At 37.0% G+C, this 23,126-nt stretch overlaps 1 protein-coding gene across 1 annotated transcript; it reads left to right on the top strand.

The window, feature by feature from the left end:
- The first annotated feature begins 1,393 nt into the window (after positions 1 to 1,393).
- On the top strand, positions 1,394 to 22,490 carry ZC3H15 (zinc finger CCCH-type containing 15). The gene is made up of 10 exons (XM_055571989.1): positions 1,394 to 1,619; positions 9,890 to 9,991; positions 14,281 to 14,392; positions 15,032 to 15,184; positions 15,611 to 15,702; positions 16,854 to 17,036; positions 18,436 to 18,582; positions 18,897 to 18,998; positions 19,784 to 19,907; positions 21,682 to 22,490. The coding sequence occupies exons 1-10, from the start codon at positions 1,545 to 1,547 to the stop codon at positions 21,870 to 21,872; spliced, it is 1,281 nt and encodes a 426-aa protein (XP_055427964.1). The 5' UTR covers positions 1,394 to 1,544; the 3' UTR covers positions 21,873 to 22,490.
- The last annotated feature ends 636 nt before the right edge of the window (positions 22,491 to 23,126 follow it).

Raw genomic sequence — 23,126 nt, 5'->3', positions numbered from 1 at the left:
TTATTTTGGGGGGCTTCAAAATCACTGCAGATGGTGACTGCAGCCATGAAATTAAAACACACTTGCTCCTTGAAAGAAAAGCTATGACAAACCTAAACAGCATATTAAAAAGCAGAGACGTTACTTTACCAACAAAGGTCCATCTAGTTGAAGATATGGTTTTTTCCAGTAGTCATATATGGGTGTGAGAGTTGGACTATAAAGAAAGCTGAGCTCCGAAGAATTGATGCTTTTGAACTGTGGTGTTGGAGAAGACTCTTGCGAGTCCCTTGGACTGCAAGGAGATCCAACCAGTCCGTCCTAAAGGAAATTAGTCCTGAATATTCATTGGAAGGACTTATGTTGAGGCTAAAACTCCAATACTTTGGCCAGCTGATATGAAGAACTGACCCACCTGATGCTGGGAAAGACTGAAGGCAGGAGGAGAAAGGGACAACAGAGGATGAGATGGTTGGATGGTATCACTGACTCAACGGACATGAGTTTGAGTAAATTATTGGAGTTGGTGATGGACAGGGAGGCCTGGCATGCTGCAGTCCATGGGGTCCCAAAGAGTCAGACACGGCTGAGCGACTGAACTGAACTGAAGCATTTAAAGAAAGTTGTTGACATGTGCCCTCCACCCTCAAACTAGGTTTGGTAACCTCTCATTACAAAGATTTTAGGAATCATCTAGGCACTTTCCTAAAGCCTGAAATTAACTTGATAAACCTAATACACCAAAGGAGTTCACGGTTAGGCACTCCTCAAATAAAAGAAAACCTTCTCCATTTCTTCATAAACCTCCACAATAATCTGAGTGCACGCCGCACTCGCCAGTAAGCTGGCCCTTCTCCACCTGGAAACGAGAAGAAGGTAACTCCGTACCCTGGCCCTCCAACCAGCCCTGAGTTGCTTGTGATGCTCGGCAGTCATCCAGAATCGGAGAAGGCAATGGCACCCCACTCCAGTACTCTTGCCTGGAAAATCCCATGGACGGAGGAGCCTGGTAGGCTGCAGTCCATGGGGTCGCTAAGGGTCGGACACGACTGGAGTGACAGCAGCAGCAGCAGTCATCCAGAATGGAGATAATACAGATGACAGCTAATCCAGCCGGCAAGAAGAGCCTCCACCCGAGACGAAGCTGGGCAAAAGTCGCACATCGTCAGCGAAACAGACTGTGTAGGGACAACACAAACGCAGTGGGTTCCAATCTGTTCCCCCCAACTATCACCGAGCCTGCGGCAATCTAGCAAAGGCCAGGCGACTGAGCAACTTGACGTGTAACGCGCATTTTCCCACGTCTCGTCTCCGCCCCCTCCTGGCCCGCCGATGTAAAAACGCAGGCGCAGATTCGCTTCCGGGTTCCGCTCCTCACTACCCACCATGCTCTGCAGCACCAACCTGTCGCAAAGGCCGCATTCCGGCGGCGCGTGAGCGAGTAGCTTTACGTGCGGTGCGGCGGCAACGGCGGCGCGCGTCTTCCTCCTCTTCCTACCGCGGGGCCAGAGTCCCTGAGGGAGTCCAGCTGCGCTGAAGTCTGGCCGGCGCGACCTGTCTCCGCAATGCCCCCCAAGAAACAGGCTCAGGCCGGGGGCAGCAAAAAGGCGGAGCAGAAAAAGAAGGAGAAGATTATCGAAGTGAGTACCTAGTCCCCTCCCCCACTCACGCCGCGAGTTCTCAGGAAAGCAGCCTCCCGGTTCCCCGGTCCCCGACTACTCCTGTTCGCGTCTTCCGGGCCCACGTGCCCCTTGCTTTGGCTCTGTGTGCCCACAGCCCCTTCTCCAGCCTCCTGCTGACGCTCGCTGCCTCTCATCGCTATAGTGACGCCGCGGGCGCCCCCGCACTCAGCCTTTGCTTCTCCGCCCCACACAGCCGCCTTCACCGACTCCCGTACGAAACGACCCCCACCCCCACCCCAGTGCCCTCACAGGGTTGTGTCCTCTAGTCACCGAAATTGAAGACGTTTCTAGGCTTGTGTTAAAAAAGAAAAATACGCTGAACTGTCTGGGACCACACTTTTTCTGGAAGGTCGACTTATTACGAGCCTTTGTGTTCCGTGTTTCTTTACCCATCACCTAGGAGTAGTGGTTACTTCCTTCAAGCCAACAGATTACTTCTTCGTGACAGTTTTCGATCCACTTCTAAACTGTTTGAGGTCACATGAAGAGAGGAGATTTCTTTCATATCGTGTCACACCGTCTTGTACATGACGCTTGACACATAGGTTCTGGATTAAATTAAACCGAAGGACGTTTTAAGGGAGATGAGGTTTCTTGTCACTGGCTGTGTTGTGTTTATCTGAATTTGTTATATATTTATGTAAATTCATTTAGTTCACTGATTCTGTTGCCTTTTAATGGCAGAGCGACGCTATTGACGTTCTTAAATGTTTTATATTTGTAGTCCAACGACTGTATCAGTGAATTTCCTTAAGAGAGTGAACCGTGTTTGAGATAACATAAACGTATCGTATGGACTTCTCTGGTGACTCAGTGGTAAAGAACCCGCCTGCCAATGCAGAAGACGCGGATTCAATCCCTGCCTCAGGAAGATCCCCTGGAGAAGGAAATGGCAACCCACTCCAGTATTCTTGTCTGGGAAATCCCATGGGCAGAGGGCTGGCGGGCTACAGTCCATGGGGTCGCAAGAGTCCGACGCGATTTAGCTACTAAACAACAAGGTATTTCTTCCCGTATTCCTGCTATTAATCACTCCCAATTAAACAGTTCCTCGTGTGCGTTAGAAGTAGTTGGAAAAGCCATGACCATTTTCCTACATGAGATGTATCTGAATAATTAATGGAGAGCCGTTTCTGGAATAGTTAACTTTTCATTAGAACACGAAAAACATATTGGGTGTTTTGAAATGAGATATTTATTTGTAAATGATTATTTTAATAGTATTTGTAGCCTTGAAAAATAACAGCAGTGAAAGCCCTCAGGGTTTCATTGTATAAACCTAATCAGAACTTGTGTCTGTCAAAATTTCACAAAATTTTTAGTGTGTTGATTGGATTTAACTAACATGCTTACTTAGAATTCTAGTAGCTTTGGCCAGGTTCCAGCTCTGAAGCAGAACATATATTCTTACCGCCAATTTGTGCTATTTAAGAACTGTCATGAAGTAGCATAACTAGAGATTTGAAAACAGTCATTGTCACCTTCACATGTGTCTGCTGTACCTTTTTGAGCAATCTGGACTCTTGACACTTGGTAAATCTCTGGGGATGGTTACCTGATGGCATTTGGTGCTATGTAAACCAAGGGCATTTTAGGGATGGTATTTCACTTGTTAGCTTCCTTTACTGAGGTTGAATTAACACATTCAACCATGATGCAAAGTGAAACTCACATATAGACATGGAATTAAGTATTACATGACAGTTTAAGTATACTGTATGCATTATTGAGTTTTATCTGTGTACAGTTTTTATTTTTAAATAAGTATTTTGTTTTAAGCAGTTGTATTTGAAAATTGTAGTATTCCCATAACTAAAAATGATAGCTATGGATTTATTCATCTTGTAACAAGGTTATTTTTAAGGTAAAGAGAAGAGGACTTTAGTTTCATTAATGAAGACTTCAAAGAAAAATGGAAAATAGATAGCTGTATTCTTTAGCCAAAAATATTAGAATAGTGGGATTAAGTCTTTCTGCCCACATTTAATATATGATGAGTGATTTTTTTTTTAATAGTAGATTTTTTTTTAATGGTAGTGTGCTGCTTAGATGTTTACTACCACCAGAGAGGGACCACAGTATTGTAAATTGTAGGTATAAGTTTTATCATTTTTTTGCAAAACTAGATTTGTAGAGAATACTATGTTATTCAGCCTGGTTAGGAAACAGTATATTCCATTTCATCCAGAAAAGCACTTCTTTCATTTTTTGGTACAATTTGCATAATCTGAATACTGCTAATAGAAAGGCTTTTTATTTATTACCAAAGCCTTTAAAAGTTAAGATGAAGTAAAATATATATATTTTTTTAACACATACTACACATTTTAAATTTAATTTTATATACAACTGCTAAAGGTTACTTTCCATTGACAGTTATTACAAAATATTGACTATATTCCCCATGTTGTACAGTACATCCTTGAGCTTATCTCACACAATATTTTGTACCTCAAATTCCTCCACCCCTATATTGTCCCCCCATAACCGCTAGTCTGCTTTTTTTATAATCTTTTTTTTTTTTGTATTTTTAGAGTCCACATATAAGTGAGTTGTCTTTCTCTGTCTTATTTCACTTAGTATAATATTCTTCAGGTCCACCCATGTTGCTATAAATGGCAACAGTTGATTCTTTTTTGTGGCTGTGTATTTCACACTATTTATACCACATCTTCCTTATCTATTAATCTGCAATGGACATGTAGGTTGCTTCCACACCTTGGTAATTGTAAACAATGCTGCTGTGAACACTGGGTTGCATGTATCTTTTCAAATTAGTGATTTAGTTTGGTTTGTTCCTAGGTGTATACCCAGGAGAGTAATTGCTGAGTCATATAATCTGTTTTTAGTGACAGTAAAGTATACTTTGCAACAAACTTACAGTGAACATGTGGCAGTTGAAATCTGGTTCATACTGATAATTGAATTTTATTACCATAATTTTTGTTGAAAAAGTATTGTCTATATTTGACACGTGAAAGGTTAACATTTCAGAGTCTGGTTAATTTTGGAAAGTTTATAGGCATATGACCAGAAATTTCTAAATTCACCAAAAATTGAAAGTTAAATAGAACATATGCTTTTAAGCAGCACTTTTGAAGAGATTTTAAAATAAGTGGTTGCACTACCCACCTGTCCCCTCTTCTATACCTCTGTTGCTTCCACTGCCACCGTCTTAGACACCCATTGTAGAACAACAGCATACATAGGTTTTGAGAACTTTAAGAAGTAAAAAGAGGCCTGAGAGGCAGCATAATTTAATGAAAGAAGCACCAGCTCGAGGCCAAATAGACCTGGGTTTGAGTCCCATATTTTGCATTAAAATTTCAAACTAGGCAAGTTACCTGACCTATCTAAACCACAATTTCTCATTAGCAAAATGGAGCTAATTCCAATTCCAGAACTGTGGGTTAAATGAGATGACATGTGAAGTACCTGACACATATGTTCAATTAATAACAGCTGTTGTTAATTCATTACTATAAAAAGAACTAGATAGGGAAATTAATCAGACTGACCAGTGTTTATACAGTGCTTACTTTCTGTCACTTAAAATAATTAACTTATAATGTCTGCATTTTTTTCTTTCCCTGTTTAAACTCCCCCAAATTTCGTGAATTCATTTGCATTTATAAGTATTTGCTTCCCTGGTGGCTCAGATAGTAAAGAATCTGCTTGCAGTGCGGGAGACCTGGGTTTGATCCCTGGATTGGGAAGATCCCCTTGAAGAAGGGAGTGGCTACCCACTCCAGTATTCTGGCCTGGAGAATTCTATGGACAGAGGACCCTGGTTGGCTAACAGTCCTTGGGGTCACAAAGAGTCAGACAGGACTAAGTGACTTTCGCTTTCTTTATGAAATGAGTATATCAGAAAGGGTTATGGTTCTGTTAAGCATTCATACAGTTGTCTCAAATGGCATATACTACTTGCTTTCTTTGGCTAAAATTTAATAAACTGAAATCAACTTTGGGAAATGGAAGGTTTGTTAATGGAAAGGGGGAGATAATCTGGGTTAGGGCAGGCAAATAAAGGATGTCCGGCTAAGGCCTTGTAGTAGCAAAGAAGTAGTAATTGAGACTTAGAGGGGCAGGATCTAGGTGTGTAAAGGATGGAGAAAGAAGTGATTCTTGTTGCCAGTGAAAAACTTCAGCTAAGGTCAACTGTTTATTACCTGAAGCTGGATTAACCAGAAGCAAAATATCCATTGCATAGATGGACAGAAAAAAAAATACTCAGAGGGCATGTGGGGATGCAACTAATGAGGTAGAACAGTGCTGGCCTTTGTTCACACTGGTGAACAAAAGGAGGACTCCAGTTATCTTTGAGCACTGCTTATTATTGACCTGCCCTCACACCCTCTTCCTTTTTTCAAATATCTTAATTTAAGATGTAGAGGCTGGTCTGTAAAAGAAGTAGGATTACTTAAGGGTAAGAAGAAGGGGGAGAAAGTGTCAGTTTTAAGTCAGGTTTGGAGTTCACTAAATATTAAGGCTTTTGAAGCCTCTGGGAGCCATCCTTTTAGAATTACTGCCTGATCTCTAAACTCCTTTGTATTTTATTTCCCATGCCTGAAACACACATTGTTCCTTCCTTATCACCTTACCTTTGGGACCTTATTAATCTAATGAGAACCACTATTTCCCTAGGGTTGAGTGTAACCACTTGTCTTCCCATCTACTATCCCTCAACCCTTAAATCCAGGTTAATCTTGAAATAAGGGTCTCTCCTATATTCAAGAAGGGAGAGGGAGGCTTTAAGTATTCCAAATTGTAAACTATCCTGTTTTCAAGAGGTACTGTTGGTCTATCAGGTCCACAGTGTAGTATTCAGAAAACTTTGTTTACCAACCGACCCTGTAACTTAACTGGTTCTGTGGGAAATAGTTTTTCATGGTGGAAAGAACAAGAACTTTGCTTAGACTCAAATAATACCTGAACCAGACACAGATACCAGTGGTTGGTGGAAAGAAAGGAAGAGAAGCAAGCCATCTACAAGTGATAAATTTTACACAGCTCCTTTAATTCCCTCACTGAAGTAAGTATTATTAACCTTTTTTGCATTTGAAGAAAGAGAAACAGGTTAAATAACTTGCCCAAGGTTGTTATTAAGGCAGCAAGTGGCAGAGTTAGGATTTTGGTTCCCGAGTCCTTCCTGTTAACCACTGTGCTCCACCTCCTTGTAATAAGTCTTTTGACTTACACTGCAGTCCTGAGATGCTACTAAGTTGAGATCCAATCTACAAACAAGAAAACTGGCCAGTTCTGTTTGGTACTGGAGCTTAGGCACTCTAACTCCAGAGCTTATACTCTATAAATCATTACACTGTACAGCCTGCCCCTTATTAGCAGTGTTACTTCAGAAGAATTGAGTTTCAGTATTCACATTTACAGAATGAGATAATATGATCTTTAAGAGGATTCAATAAAGTTATATATTCAGGAGTTTATATTTAGTGAATGCTAGATTTAAATAAGTGTCCTTTATCTCTGGAAAAAACAATAATTTCCAAGTTCTAATTAGAGACTTTCAAAATACAACTCATTCATTATCTCTTTAGACTGGTTAATTATGTGCTAACGCAGTGTAATTAAACCTGAAAAACTGTTTTTCTTCTGGGATCTGGAGCCTATACACCTCTACCAGAAGCTCTTGTCATGAATACTTACTTTCTAGCTGGCCAGCACCCCTTAGAGGACTTTTTTCTTTCCTAAATCTTCATATATCAGTACCTATCTTTCTGTTTAGCCTTGCTTAATTCTTAGTTTGCTTCTCCTCTGTATTAATACAGGAAGCATGAACTGAACCCTAAACAGGCTCTCCTCTGGCGAGGCATGTGTAGATGGTGTTGCACTTTCATGCTAGTAATACTTTAATCTGAGGTTTTCCATCCCTTCATGAGACCTCATTTTTTTGTAAAAGGAAAGTACTTTATGGCATTTCATACCTGGTTGCTGTATGCAGTCATCTCTCCATATGTCACTTTACTGTTAACCATTTTTTTCTTCTAATTGGATTATGTATTAAACTCTAAAAAACAAGGGAAGCCAACCATATTTAAAAAAAAAAATACAGAGAATATCAGCTTGTATATGCCACCTACTACCTTTTTTTATATGCATAGGCTGTAGGAAATTCATGTAGAATTTTGTAATATAATGTAATGTTAAAGCATAGGCATTTAAGTAGGGAAACTGAAGTTTCGCTATATGGATGAATATAGATGAGATGAGCAAAGAGCTGTTTCCCAATGAGATATAATCTTTTAGAACTAAAATCCTCTTGAACTTTGTGATCTTGAGAGCATTGAAAGATATGTTTTATTAATTTTTTCCACTTCCAGTTTGTTCACATACGTATATAAGTATTCTCTACCTATAATAACTTTCTTCTCCCTACCCTGTCCCTTCCCTTAGAAATAATATCTAAAATAAAGGCTTTAAAATAGCCACTTAATTTTTTTCAGATTGAATGCCTCTCAAAAGATCTCAGGTGAATTTAAGACCTTTTTGCCTCTTTCTTCCTTTTGGAAACTCACTTATAAACAAGAGTATGAAAGAAATCCAAACTCTGACTTGAAATTAGGAGACATCTATAATTTTGAACCTCAGCATATGAAAACTGATAGTGGATGGATGATGAATTGGTTAACTGATCTTGTAGAACAGAGCAGTTGGGCCTGAGTGCCCACCTAGGAGTGTGCCATTGAGAAGTAAGTGGATTTGCTCTGCAAATTTTTGCAGAAACTCAACTATGGCAAGTACTAGGTAATGCAGAAGGCAAGTGATTGAAAATTGAGGGTTTAAAGTACAGAAGTAGCTGATAGTTTTTATTTATTACCCCTGCAAGAAAGAGGGTGGAGGTTATAAATCAGGAGGCCTCTCTGCTTCTGTAACTAGGCACAAATGATATGGGAGGCATGGTTAAAATGTGAGCCTGAAAAGAGCCACTAAGATGTATATGTAGTAAACTAAAAGACACCTTATCCTACCTGCTCTCTTTTACAGTCCTCTAGCCAGGCTTGTTGCTGTCCTCGCTGAAAGATCTTTCTCAAGAGAAAGAGAAAAGACAGGAGAAAAGACTTTCAGATACCAGTGTTTGGTGGTTTCCTGATAGGCTTTTCACCTTGGGGTGAAGCTCACTCAGTCTAGCCTCCGGTATTACTTTCCTAGGGTTCTCATACAAATTACCACAAATTGGGTAACTTGAAAAAACAGAAATTTATTCTCTCACAGATACGGGGGCTAGAAATCTGAAATCTGGTACAGGCAGGACAGTGCTCCCCCTGAAGACTCGAGCAAAGAATCTTCCCTTGCCTATTCGCAGTTTCTGGTGGCTTCCAGCTGTCTTTGGCGTTCCTTGGCCTGGAAGCTGTATCACTGGAATCTCTCTGCCTCTTTCTGCACATTGCCTTCTCTCTAAACCAGTTTACCCTTTTCTTCTCTTATATAGATACTAGTCATTGGATATGTAATCCAGTGTGTCTTCGTCTTAATTTATTATAGCTACAAAGACCTTTTTCCAAATAAAGTCACATTCTGAGGTCTGGGTAGACATGAATCTGAGGGGGACACTCCTCATCCAACTGCAGCATAAGTAGTCAGAGACTATCATTTAGTACATATAATGTGCATTCCACAAGTGATAGCTGCTATTGTATTAATAGCTTTCCCAAAGTACTATTTGATAATATTCCAAATTTAAAGTGTTGCTTTTTATTTAGGAATACTTCAATTTTAATATTCCCATTTTAGCAACAGCTAGTAATGCATGCATTTTAAATTTGAGTTCTCTAATTGTTTAGAGAGGATAGTTCTATTACCCAAGAAACCAATTCAGAACTTAATGTATCTGCTTATGCAGTATTCCCCAAAATGTGTTAGTAGTAAGTTCATAATCCCTCATTTTTTGCTGAGAAAAATGCTTTCTGAGGTAAAGTAAGATTTAGAAGATTTAGGATGGCTGCCTCCTTTCTGGGTAAAGGTTTTCAGATATCCTGTGCTTAAGAATTAGAAACCCTGTTGAATAAGCATTTTCCTAAACTTATTTGATTGTTGAACTAATTATCCTGCTGTAACAACTCTGCATATCCTGTAATACTGATACTCTAAAACAATTCAGAAAAAGCATCATAAACTAACAAGTTTAATGATAGTTATAAGAATGTATTGAATCCTAATGTATCGTTAATATAAATTGCTAACATATTTCAATACTGTTTCTCCTTTAGGACAAAACTTTTGGTCTGAAGAATAAGAAAGGAGCAAAGCAACAGAAGTTTATCAAGGCTGTCACTCATCAAGTTAAATTTGGTCAACAGAATCCACGTCAGGTAAGTAACTTAAATTTCTGCATTTTCTTCATATGGATGTAATACAACATTGTTGCAGATAAAAAATGTTTGGTGCTAAAATTGTGTTTCAAAACAGAATCCTACTCTGTAAACTTACCTGCATCTTGTCTTGGTTACTCAGCAATATCTTCTAGATATTCTTTCAAACCATTTGTATATAGCTCTAATTTATTCTAATGGCTGCATACTCTTCTATGATGTGGATGTACTATATCCATTTTTTCACTCTTTATAAGTAATCACTTTGTTTCCAGCTTTCTGACTTTAAGTACAATTCTACAAGAAATTCTCTTGTACAGGTGTTTTTACGTGCATTTGTGCTTTTTATTTATGTAGCATAAATTATCTGGTGACACATTTCTAAATAAGGGAAATGAACTTCTAATTTTAAGAAGTTTGTCTGATCATTCTCCATAGAGATTGTAATACTTCACATTTTCATTTGTAGTGCATGAGTTATACATACTAAAGCTCTTTTTAATGTTTTCCAATCTGATTAAGTATAAAGTGATACCTCATTTTTCTTTTCCTTATTCCTAGTGAGTTTGAAAATTTTCTTAAGCTTTTTGACTGTTTGAGTCTGTACTTCTCTGACTTTTCTATTCAAATCCTTTGCTTTTTTGGTTTTTTGTCTTTTCATTGACAACTTGTGAGAGAGATATAGATAATTTGTGATGTTTCTGTTACATTTTTCTGTGCAACAGTTTTTAGTTTTTGTACTGTCAGATATGTCTAGCTTTTCTTTTATATGGTTGAAGAGGTCTCCCCTGCCACTAGATTATGTGTTTATCCTAGATTTTCTTTCTGACTATTTAGTCTATAATTTATCATATAAATTCATTTTGCATGATAATTTCCTTTCAAATAAATAGCTAGCATCGTTTATCACACTGAATTGAAACATCCCTATTGACATATAGGAAGGTCTCATATATATTCAGATCTATTTCTAGATTCTCTTTTCTGTCTTTCCCTAAACCAGTACCGCATCGATTTTGATTCTAGTGGCCTAGTAACATATTCTGTTAGCTGATAAGGCAAGTCCTTTCCTTTAAGATGTTACTCCTTTTCTGTTTTTCTTGGCTGTTCTTAGGCATTTATTTTTCCAGATGAATTTTGGAATTATTTTTATCAATTGGCAACTCATTCAAAAAACTTTAAACACATTTTCTTCAAATCTCTGTATTCTCCTTTCTTTTTTTAAAATGAAGATCTTTCGCTTTGAGTTTAGGATTTTACGGACACAGACATTTTTTACTTTTTTCACCACCATATCTCCTTTTCCTTAATTTGGAAACACTTTTTTTTCATCTGAAAATACCAGAATATATATTCATAAGATGCTTAACTTCTATCACTGATTCTGTCTACAGATTAGTACTTCCAACACTTTTCTTTCTCTTATACATGGTTTGACTCAAGAGCCAAAAGCTTAATCCTGTACATTGCTGACTTAGTAGCCTGGTCTAATAAAAACGTATGCTCAGGCTTTGGAATCAGATCTGCTTGAGTATATGCATCCCTCTATCTTATTTGTTTTATGATCTTAAATTTGTCCTCCAACTCTCTGCGACCCCATGGACTGTAGCCCACCAGGCTCCTCCATCCATGGGATTCTCCAGGCAAGAATACTGGAGTGGGGTGCCATTTCCTTCTCCAGGTATTTAATGACACTGGTCTTCAGTTTATAGTACAGTGAAAGGTCAATTACCCTTGCAGGGTTTCTGTGATAGTTAAATGAGAAGATAATGTAAATCTTCTGGCATAATGTAAGGATTCATTTCAAACATGTTTCCTCTTCCTATTTTTTCTTCCAGTGGGAAGTATATTGACTGATAATTTAAAATTTCATCAACCCGAGAAAGCCATAAAATGTTTTGTGGACTTGAGAGTACTTTCAGTAATACATTTTTTATAATCTCTTGGGGAACTGGCCTTTTATCTGTGAACTTGAGGTATCTAACCACCATACTTAACACTGGAAATGAGCAGCAGTCTTACTGGTAAAGCCAGGCAAAAGATCCTCGCCGCCCCCCCCCCCAACCCACCCCCACCAAACCCTGTGCTGCAGAGGATGACCCTACTTTGTGTCTCTTCTAGACCTGTTTCTCCCCATACCAGCTCAGGGCCTCAAAGTCCCTTACCCCGAGTCCATCTTAGGATATGCTGACTGCCTGTGTGGCTGAAGTAGTCACAGCGAGGGTATGTGCTGGGAGTATGGGCAGAGTCTGGATCCAGACCATATCCTCCGCTGCTCCTTCTGTCTCCCCACACACATGTGGTGGGATGAAACTCGGGGTAGAAAGAGGAGCAGCCAGAGATTGATTCTTGCTTTACTGCCGTGCTCCATGTGCAACTTGATGAAATCTGAGTGTTTTAAATTTGAACCTGCTCTTCCATGCCACAAGGTATGTTTGTCAAGTAGGGGTACAAACTATACTTTACTTAACAATAGTTTGATTTCTGACATAAATACTTGTAAAAATGGTTCTGGTCCCCATAAACGTCTGATACAAAGAATGCTTTTATTAAAAAATAAAGTGACTCAAATTTTTATTTTTAGAAAACTTTTCTCATTGTTCTGTTTAAACACATCTGACCACATCATCAAAGCCAGGATTTAGAATGTCTTTAAGCCTCTTATAATACTTGGCCAGTTCTTTCCTAAAATTTCCTTTCCCTTTAATACTTTTTTGTCCTGGATTTCTACTTATTTCTTTGATGTTTCTTTGTTCCTTTAACAGGCTTTTTAGGTTCTTTTGGCTTGTTTAATATTGATATTATTCAGGGTACTGTTCTCTGCTCTTATACTTTTTTATGGTGCCAAGGCATAATCTCATACACACCCAAAGTTTATTATCTGTAAGCAGCTATTTCTAAAATCTTTATCTCAAAGCAGACTTCTGTCCAGGAATCAAGATCCATGTCCAGCTGCCTTCTAAATAATTCCACCTTTCTGCCCTGTCAGCATCTCATACCAAGTATGTCTAAAACTGAGCTCATCTCCACCTCCTGCCATGAAACCTGTTCCTCCTGTATTCCCAGTCTTGTTTAGCATCACTAACCATACAAATGATAATCCTAGACTCCTCCCTCTCCCTGATACCTCATGTCCAGTCAGTCACTTAGTCCTAACAGTTTTATCCTTAACAGCTTTCTTCCACCTTTTCTCCATCCTTGCTACTAATGCCTGTTTTAAGCGCCTATGCTTTCTTGGCTACAGCAATTGCATTAGCCTCCTAATTTTCCTTGCCTTCATTCGTGGACCCCTTACAGTCCACTCTTCATAAAGTTGTTGTTGTGATCTTTATGAAATACAGTCTGATTGTGTCACTGGCTTACTTTAAACTCTTGAATCTCACCCTGTCCACCTGTTGATACAGTCAACATTTTTCATTGATGTCTATCATACCTGATTCATCTTTGCATTGATTGGAGCTTCTGTTTCTGCATTTCTTGCTTATTGAAAGAATTCATCCATAAAGTATTAGCTCAGTCTAATTTTCTTAGGCATATAAGCATTCTTTGTTTCCAGAGCACCGTGTATTATATTATAGTTGCTGACATGTCTGTCTTCCCACTAGATTCTGAGCTTCTTTAAATAAGCATCTTTGTCTTTTCATCTTTGTATTCCCTGTCATCTAACATAGGACCTGACATATAAATGTTTGGATGAAACCTCTAATCATATTAGGTATGTAAATTGTGTGCCTGGAACTACGTCATATGTCATGTTTGTTTTGTTTGGTTTGGTCTCCCACATTGACCTAGCCCAGTGTTTTTCCCAAGGGTACTTACAGGTGTTTGGGTTGGTGCAGTTCTTTATTTGTGTGGGACTGTGCATTTTAGGATTTTTATATCTCTGATCTTCAAAATGCACCTACTTATTTCTGGGGAGTAGGTTGTTGTCACAAGAAGAAATTCCCAGGTGAGAACCATTTGCTAAAAATGCTGGGCATGTATCATATGCTTAATAAATGCTATCGCTGTAAGCTTTTAAATACGCTCTTAACTCGGCATGGTACCATGTATAGGTTTTTTTATAAGAGTCAGTTGCTCTACAAGATTCAGCAATTTCATTTACTAGTTTGACACACCATTTAATATACACTGGAAGGCCATGGTAACATTGATATTACGAAGTAAGAACTATATACATGTAATATGTGATTGTCTTTGTTATGTCAGTGATATAGATATTAGTGTGTAGTGAAAATAGTTTTATTATATTACATCAAATTTATATATCATACCTGGTAATATTATAGGTAGCACAAAGTGAAGCTGAAAAGAAGTTGAAGAAAGATGACAAGAAGAAAGAATTGCAAGAGCTAAATGAGTTGTTCAAACCTGTAGTTGCTGCTCAAAAAATAAGTAAAGGTAAACTTTAAATTTCAAAAGTGTTTTTACCAATGTAATTCATATTTGAAAACTCTTAAATGTTTTCATCAGTTGTATATGCTGTGAAAATAATAACTCTGTCAAAATTATCTATGTCGATTCTTATTCCTTTTATATGTGCATGGCTGTGTCATACAACTGTTAAATCCAGCCATTAGCCCCCCACCCCACATAAGGGAAAACTAAGGATTTTGGCAGTCTACTAGTTGATTTATAACCTCTGATCTTTGGTAGTAAACAAAACAAACCTGTGGTTATAAAAACTACAAATCCCAAACTCTTGGCACTGCAAGTACATTTATATTTATATTTCTCTTTTGCCTCTTACCTCATTGACTCCAACTAGACAAGTAACTATAGAATAACATATGCGCTTACTTGGTTTCCTACCCCCTTGCTCTCTTTTTTGGTAAGAATAAAGGAATCAAATACAGATATAATATGCTATAGAAAGAACCTCAAAGAAATGTCTTAATATTCACCTATATGTGTGGTATTTCCTTTCACACCAGTGAACAGAAAATAACAAATTAACCAAAAGTAATTGTATCTTATAAAGAAGCTGTACTTTGTTATCTGGCAGTTTTTAATGTAAATACCATGTGCTATTTGACTTAGGTGCAGATCCCAAATCCGTAGTATGTGCATTCTTCAAGCAAGGACAGTGTACTAAAGGAGATAAGTGTAAGTTCTCTCATGACTTGACTCTGGAGAGAAAATGTGAAAAGCGAAGCGTTTACATTGATGCAAGAGATGAAGAACTTGAGAAAGGTATTTTTTTTAAAGATATATTCTTAAATATGATTTGTTGTTACTAAAATATTTAATAGCTTGAAGACCATTTCAGTCTTAGTAGGACTGTGTTTGTCCTGAAGAATAGTTTGTTGTTTTTTGTAAAATCTGAATTTATCATATTATGGCCTTTGATTAAGTAAATGAAGATATTTAAAAACCAGTGGCTTGTTTTGTATTTGTCTTTCACACTTTGTTCTAGTACTACCTTCTCATTTGCCTGAATTACTTAGATTTGGTGAAAATCTCACAACACCGTTTATTCTTACCTTTGGTGTCTTAAAGGAAATGTGTTAGGTCATGAGTTTTATAATACGGCTTTCTTGTGTAAGGATATATGCAAAGTATTTTGGGGACAGTAAACAAAATTAACAGTATTTATTCTCCACATCACTCTCTATTTAGATACTATGGATAATTGGGATGAGAAAAAACTGGAAGAAGTTGTGAACAAGAAGCACGGTGAGGCGGAAAAGAAAAAACCAAAAACTCAAATAGTATGTCCTTTTCTTGAATTGAGTTGCTTTGGTATTTATCATTAGGGAGAGTTATGTGGCAAGATATTTCTGGTATTTTCTACTAGATTATTATTTAAGTTACTGGACCTTTTCATAAAGATAAGGTGATCAGGCTTTGTGTTTGGAATATACAAGTGTCAGTTATACATAATTCTTGGTCAAAAGTGACTTGAAAATCATGCGACTAAAGTTCTTCAAATGCTATTTTCTGAGATGGTTTTACTTTCTCAAACATGGATGAATACACGTTTTCATATAAGAATTCTTAACTTTTTGTACAAAACAAATGGAGAACTGTTAAACTACCGTGTCTAATTCATAACTTACTCTGTTTTAATGGTAGGGAGACATTTACTCATAAAGGTAAAAATATTATTACGTATGAATTGCAAAATGAGTTTTTGGTGCATAATGGATCTAGTATTATTCCAGGAAATGTACTTTTACAAATCAGAGCCTTATTTCTCAGATGCTACATTCATGTCCACATACTCGTTCTGTAGAGTATTTACAAGTGAAAAACCTTTCTGTGAGAAAAATTCGGAATATTGTTTTTACTTATCTCTTGTAGCCTTTTAGGAAAAGAATATTGCTTATTAGTTAATTTTTCCTTCTTATTTGTAAAGTGCATTACCTAAAGCTTCAGTACAATTGCATCTTGCACCCATTCATGCATTGCTCCCTTATATAAAATTGACTATAATTTCAGATAATTGAAATAATGTTTGTATCTTTACTACATGTGGTTAGTTTTTAGAAAAGATCAAAACAAAACAAAGTTACTGGTTTTATCTTCTTGTAACCATTTTTAATTTCTCATATTTAAAAAACACTCTTTGGATCCCATTTACAAAGACTAAATGGCAGCAAATCCTTTTGTATAATTCAGTTTAGAGCATTGTCAAAAATAAATATTTTATACAAATCCTCTCTAAAGGAAAGTTACCATTGTATTATATATTTTAAGATTAATGCATATTTACATTTCTGTACACAAGGTATTCTGTACCTAAGTGGTTAGCTTAAAAAAGATGTGAATTGAATGTACCTGTTCCATATACCTAAGCATTTACCTTGGAAACGGGCCACACTGAGCCACTACTTGTGTATTAATAATCCTGTCTCTCTAGGTCTGCAAGCATTTCCTTGAAGCTATTGAAAACAACAAATACGGCTGGTTTTGGGTGTGTCCTGGAGGGGGTGATATTTGCATGTATCGTCATGCACTGCCTCCTGGATTTGTCTTGAAAAAAGATAAAAAGAAAGAAGAGAAAGAAGATGAAATTTCATTAGAAGATCTAATTGAAAGAGAGGTAACTGGTATCTTTTTCCTACCATAAAACTCTAAAGCAGTACTGTGAAATTCTAATATTTACCACTTGGGGGCAACAATAGCATGTTGTTATGAAAGGGAAAAAATAATACGAATTTTTCTCAAAGCTTCCTTACTTTTTATTTGATTACTCTTACATGTCAAAAATGTAAACCTAGCCATAATCATATTAATTTTAGGATTGTGAAACAGTTTTTTTAAGTGCTAGCCACTGGCTTATCAAATAAATTGTTTTTATAAGATTCATATACTGGTACATCAATTCATGAAAATGCTTAGTCAGTATTCAGAATGACTGAACTTGAAGTTTTAGATGTTTTCCTTGATGTCTTTATTTTTTCACCATTTTACCTAGTTATTTATTGGTTATTTTAACATGTGAAAGGAGCCACTACAGCTTTTCAAGTATGTTTCATCACTCTTGGACTCAAGGACTCTTCATCTGCTCATCTCTGGTTCAACACAAGAATTTTTATCCTTTGAGCTAGCAGATAGGTTTACTGAGTCAACAGATAAGGCTCCTGGCTGCTGCTAAGTCGCTTCAGTCGTGTCTGACTCTGTGTGACCCCATAGACAGCAGCCTACGGGGCTCCCCCATCCCTGGGATTCTCCAGGCAAGAACACTGGAGTGGGTTGCCATTTCCTTCTCCAATGCATGAAAGTGAAGTCGCTCAGTCGTGTCCGATTCTTAGCAACCCCATGGACTGTGGCCCACCAGGCTCCTCCGTCCATGGGATTTTCCAAGCAGGAGTGCTGGAGTTGGGTGCCATTGACAGTGACGTGAAAATGTTGAGATTATTGGAAATATTAGATTTAGGGTTGTGTGCTTCAAACGGTATCCATTTTGTCTTGCTATGGCTGGTCTAAATATGTTTTTGTAAATGTCTAACTTTGAAGTTATATACATTTTTTCTTGAAAGGATGTATCATTTGGTGTCTCACACAGGAGACAATATATTGTGATTAAAAAATGTAGACTTGGAGTCAGATATATTTGGAGTTTGTATCCTAGTTCTGCTACATTCTAGCTAAAACCTCATCTTTGAGAATCACAAATGAAACTTGGATATATTGCTGCTTTTTCCTATTTCTTGTTTTCAGCAATTGACTTTAACACTATTTCTCATGACAAGTTTTACTCACCTTCGATTTTGAAAAGACATCTAGCTCAGAATAATATATTTATAATGTTTGGAAATGTTTGTATCTGTGGACAATCATTTTGCTCCTTGCCATGTAAAGTAAAGATAAAGCAGTTAACTCCAGATTTAATGTCTTCTTAACAGTCATAGCAAGGACTTAATTGAACTAAGAGAAAATGATTAGATATTATCATAGATAACTTTAGGGAGAGAAAATTAACTTTTTTATCTTTGCAGCGTTCTGCCCTAGGTCCAAATGTTACCAAAATCACTCTAGAATCTTTTCTTGCATGGAAGAAAAGAAAAAGACAAGAAAAGATTGATAAACTTGAGCAAGATATAGAAAGAAGGAAAGCAGACTTCAAAGCTGGGAAAGCATTAGTGGTATGTCCCAAATTCGTGATTAGGTTTTCTATTCTCTCTTTCATTTTATAATTTCTATATTATGGAAGATTTTATCTCTATTTAATTATGTAAATGTCTAAAGTCAATGACCAGCAGAGATTTCCCTGGCAGTCCAGCAGTGAAGACTCCACACTTCCACTGCCAGGGGCATGGGTTCAATCCCTGATGGAGGAACTAAAATCCCACATGCTGTGTGGGACTGCCAAAAAAAGAAAGGCTTTTTAAAAATAAAACTAGTGACTAAGAAATGTTTGAAGTTTGTCCTGAGTTGATATATGTGTGTATTTGAATAGATCAGTGGTCGTGAGGTGTTTGAATTTCGTCCTGAACTGGTTGATGATGATGATGAGGAAGCAGATGATACCCGTTACACCCAGGGAACAGGTGGTGATGAGGTAAGAAGGACGCCTTGGCACTTCATTTTCTCATGTTGATTGAGAGAAACAGTAGAGAGTGACAACAGAGCAGTACAGTTAGGAGTACTAACTTGGAGGCCTTGGTTCAAATCCCTACTCTACCCTGGGAAATTAGCTACACTCTAGGCCTCCACTCTCATCCATAATACTGCCATAATGATAATCCCTCCGGTCACAAAGTACTTCTGAGAATTAAGTGAGTTAGTACGTTCATATTTGTTTATACTTCTTTATACAACTTGGGACAGTGCCTAATATAGTGTTAAATGCTTGAGTGTATTAGCTGTAAAATGTTCTACTCTCCCTCTCAAAAAAAGGTTTTTGTTTAATACTTTATAGTAAAAAAGATCATGAGACAGAGACACTAAAAAGTACAGAGAAGGGAGCAGAAGACAGCAGAATCATTGGTGATAGATAAACTTAGTATTATTAATATTTTAATTATTAACTGTATTGATTAATAAAATAGCAAATACCTTTTGATTTTTCATATGATTATCATAAAATTCTGACTTCTGCCTTTGAGTTAAAAGATTAAAATATATTGTATATGTAAAACTGTGATGTCAGGAAGAAGCGTCAAGTATGACATTTCTATTCCTTTCTCAAAAAGTGTATAAAAGAAGTAAATTTCGGCAACAGTCATTTGTTTTCATTTGGCACTATTAATTTTCTGTCATTAAGATAAATGCCAGAGGTAAAGGGCAAGTAATGTATGAAAACTATTTTTATTAGTAACATTCCTTTTCTGTGTGTTTTTAAAGGTTGATGATTCAGTGAGTGTAAATGACATAGATTTAAGCCTGTACATCCCAAGAGATGTAGATGAGACAGGTATTACTGTAGCCAGTCTTGAAAGATTCAGCACATATACTTCAGAAAAGGATGGTAAGTATGCTGAATTTCCGTGTAATTCTACAAACTAAGAAACTGTCTAAAGGAAGTTAGACCAGTCTTGGCAAACTTAGATGTCTGCAGATAGCAGACCAGTAACATAAATGTATGATCTGGCTGAATATAAAAGTAGTAAATAGTGGAGGCTGTGGAAATGGGTGGCTGGTTGGATATTGAAGCCATTAACTGAATGAAATTAATTAACTTGAATGAAAATGAGTTTGGACATTTAGCTAATGAGTTCAGTTTGGGAGCACACGAATATGAGATATTTTGGTTATCAAAAGTGGCATTGTCTAGGATGCTGTGTAGACATTCCCAGGAGGAAAAGGTTTGAAAGTCATCTGCATTCATAGCTAAAAGTGAATGATTTCACCCAGACACCATACATAGGATAAGAATGTTCTAGAACAGACTGCTGAAAACATTAATGTTTTAGAAGAGTAGAAAGGAAAAAGCTTGGGAAAGTTGCTGAGAAGAACAGAATTTCAGGAAGATTAAGTTGGATGAGAATTAGAAATAATTACGACTAGGGAAAGAATTCTAAGAATAGAGTACACAGTTTTCATTGGGACTACAGTGGTATAAGGAATGAGGAGAAAAAGTGAATATAAATCACTCACTTTTAAGAACTTTTAGAGGGAAACATGGTCATGAGAGAAGGGTCTTTTAGAGTATGGGAAATCGAAATATTATCTGTTGGCCAGAGAAAAAGGATCTGAAAAAGACAGAAAAATTGAAGATGAAACAGTGCTAGATATAGAATCAAGATCTGGAACTGTAAGTAGTTAACTTCAATTAAGAATAAGAATGGAAGGGAGGCTGATTTACGTATATTTGGAAATAAAAGATTGCTAATACAATTTATATCTAATTATGTCTTGAGTGAGAATTAAAAGTTTGGCACAGTTGCTGTGAAAGAAAAGAGTAGACAAAAGTTGAGGCGGGGGGGCGGGGGGGGGGGGGAGCTAAACCTTATTTTTACACTGAAGGAATACAAGTTATAACTAGAAAAACTGCCCTGCCCTCCTGAGATTTGAGAATGCTGTCAGACTATTGTCTTAATGCCAATTGCAAACTAATTTGCTCCTTTTAGAAGTAGGGCTTTGGTGGTAATAGGTACAATTGCAAGTACCTCAGAGGTTTTAATTCCTAAGAATTTGTCATCAGAGATGTATGAAATAACTTTAAGCTATTGAGAATTCTCTTCTGTTCATTATTGGTGTCATTGAACAAGAAAGGGAAGCATTTTTGTTTTGACAGTCATGATAACTATAGCCTGAAAGAAGTAGCTGCACAGCCCCAGGGTTTTTTCCCCCACAATTTGATGACAAGGTAAAATGTTCCTGTATTTACACCATTACAACTCATGTGACTTAACTACTGTTTGTAAAACCAAAAACTCAGTAGCTGCTTGGATCATGAACATTTTCTAGATCACATGATCATTTATCAAAATACATGGAAGTTGACTTTAAAAACCTAATTGTTGGGTCATGTAGAAAATACAGAGTTGTATAAGATAAATCTTGCCCTCAGATGTATGAACCATTGAACAACCAGCTGTCTTCAGTGAAAGACATATTTTATAGTAGGTTTAGAAAAGTGATACAGATAAGCTCAAAAAAAGAAAAATCCGTTCTTATTAGAGTAATCTTAAGGAAGGCTTTCACGGAAAAAGGGAAAGAACTGTATCAGTCTGTAACTATTCCTGATAGACTAGTGTTTTCTTTTTCTAGGCCTTACTGATTTTAATTTTTATTTTTAGAAAACAAATTAAGTGAAGCTTCCGGAGGTAGGGCTGAAAATGGTGAGAGAAGTGATTTGGAAGAGGACAACGAAGGGGAAGGACAGGAAAATGGAGCCATCGATGCTGTTCCTGTTGATGAAAATCTGTTTACTGGGGAAGATTTGGATGAACTAGAAGAAGAATTAAACACGCTTGATTTAGAAGAATGACACCAAACAAGTCACTGAAAAAATTGAGCCAGCTCAGCAGGAGTTGAAATTGACTACATTAATTTTTTTCCACCTAAAACTCTTCAACAGGATGTTTGTTTCCCATGCTGAGTCTGGAGGGCTTAGTTCCTCCAAAAAAGGAATATTCTCCCTACATCTTGTTTTCTGACTTTGGCTACATCTCATAGTAAGTTCAGAGTAGTTCATGCTAAATTAAAGATAAATGGTCATTGCAGGAAATGATTGATTATTGTAATTGTCCACTCAAGTAGGAAGTGTAAACTACTTTTCCAGCTTTTGATTTTCATTGGGCATGTGTTGTTACAAGGACAACATAAATTTAAATTACCCTTTATTTAATGCAATTTTTAATGAGTGATTCTATTTCCTTTGTATTTATATGTTTAAAAGACTGCCTAAGATATGAGCCTGTACTTCATCAAGGAAACTGCATATGCAGGTTCAGTATTGTATATCTTTGGACAATTAGATGGTCATTTAAAATGAGACTTCATTAATCTGACAGGATCGCTGCAATGCCCGTGTTAAACTGTTTGAAACTACTCCGTTTTCTTTTTTTGCCAATAAAGTTGTAAATAAAAACAGTGATACAATAAATTCCAAATACAGAACTTTTTTTTTTTTTCTTTTTAATGTTTTTCTATGAAAGTCTTCTGACTATTTCTAGCTTGAGAATTTTTACTAAATATCTATTAGAATTAACTATCACAAAAGACACACTTAAAGTATTCTCTTAATACCGATTACAAGATTGAGTGCTGACAGCACTACTATGAGTTTAGTAACACAAATACTTAGCCTCAAAAAGAGGCTATAGATGGTGTTATGTGAAAGGGTAATTACTGAATTGATAGATCATCAACCTAATTAAGTATCGCCTACATGCATATGCGCTAGCAGTGCAGGTAAAGCAGTTGTACCAAATACTACTTAAGCAGCATTGTGGAGATCCAGTGTGTTACAGTAGTGTGCGATGAAGTTTGATTACCTTGTTTAAAAGAGTGTAAAGAAATCCACCAAAAAAGTGAGCTGGGGGCCTTTGACATTGATAAATTTTCAAATATGAATACAGTGCTGCTTTTGTTATTTGCTAACCTAATGGATTTTAAGGCAATTAAGATAATAAAGTAAAAGGTCAGGTGACCTAGGCCCTAATTATATGATTTTTAAATCTCTGAACCTTAGTTTCTTTGTCTGCATAAAGAAGTTAAAGTGGTTCTGAATTGTGAAAGC

This window comes from Bubalus kerabau, chromosome 3 (genome assembly GCF_029407905.1).
Source record: "Bubalus kerabau isolate K-KA32 ecotype Philippines breed swamp buffalo chromosome 3, PCC_UOA_SB_1v2, whole genome shotgun sequence".
Lineage (NCBI taxonomy): Eukaryota > Metazoa > Chordata > Mammalia > Artiodactyla > Bovidae > Bubalus > Bubalus kerabau.
The sequence above is the reverse complement of the archived record's forward strand: the minus strand, read 5'-3'. Positions and strand labels throughout refer to the sequence as shown.

What these genes read in the sequence shown, in the direction of transcription:
- ZC3H15 (XM_055571989.1), top strand. Translation starts at nt 1,545, where the DNA reads ATGCCCCCCAAGAAACAGGCTCAGGCCGGGGGCAGCAAAAAGGCGGAG. An exon ending in AAGATCTAATTGAAAGAGAG is followed by an intron (nt 17,037 to 18,435) that starts GTAACTGGTATC and finishes TTATCTTTGCAG; the next exon opens with CGTTCTGCCCTAGGTCCAAA. An exon ending in AGGGAACAGGTGGTGATGAG is followed by an intron (nt 18,999 to 19,783) that starts GTAAGAAGGACG and finishes GTGTTTTTAAAG; the next exon opens with GTTGATGATTCAGTGAGTGT.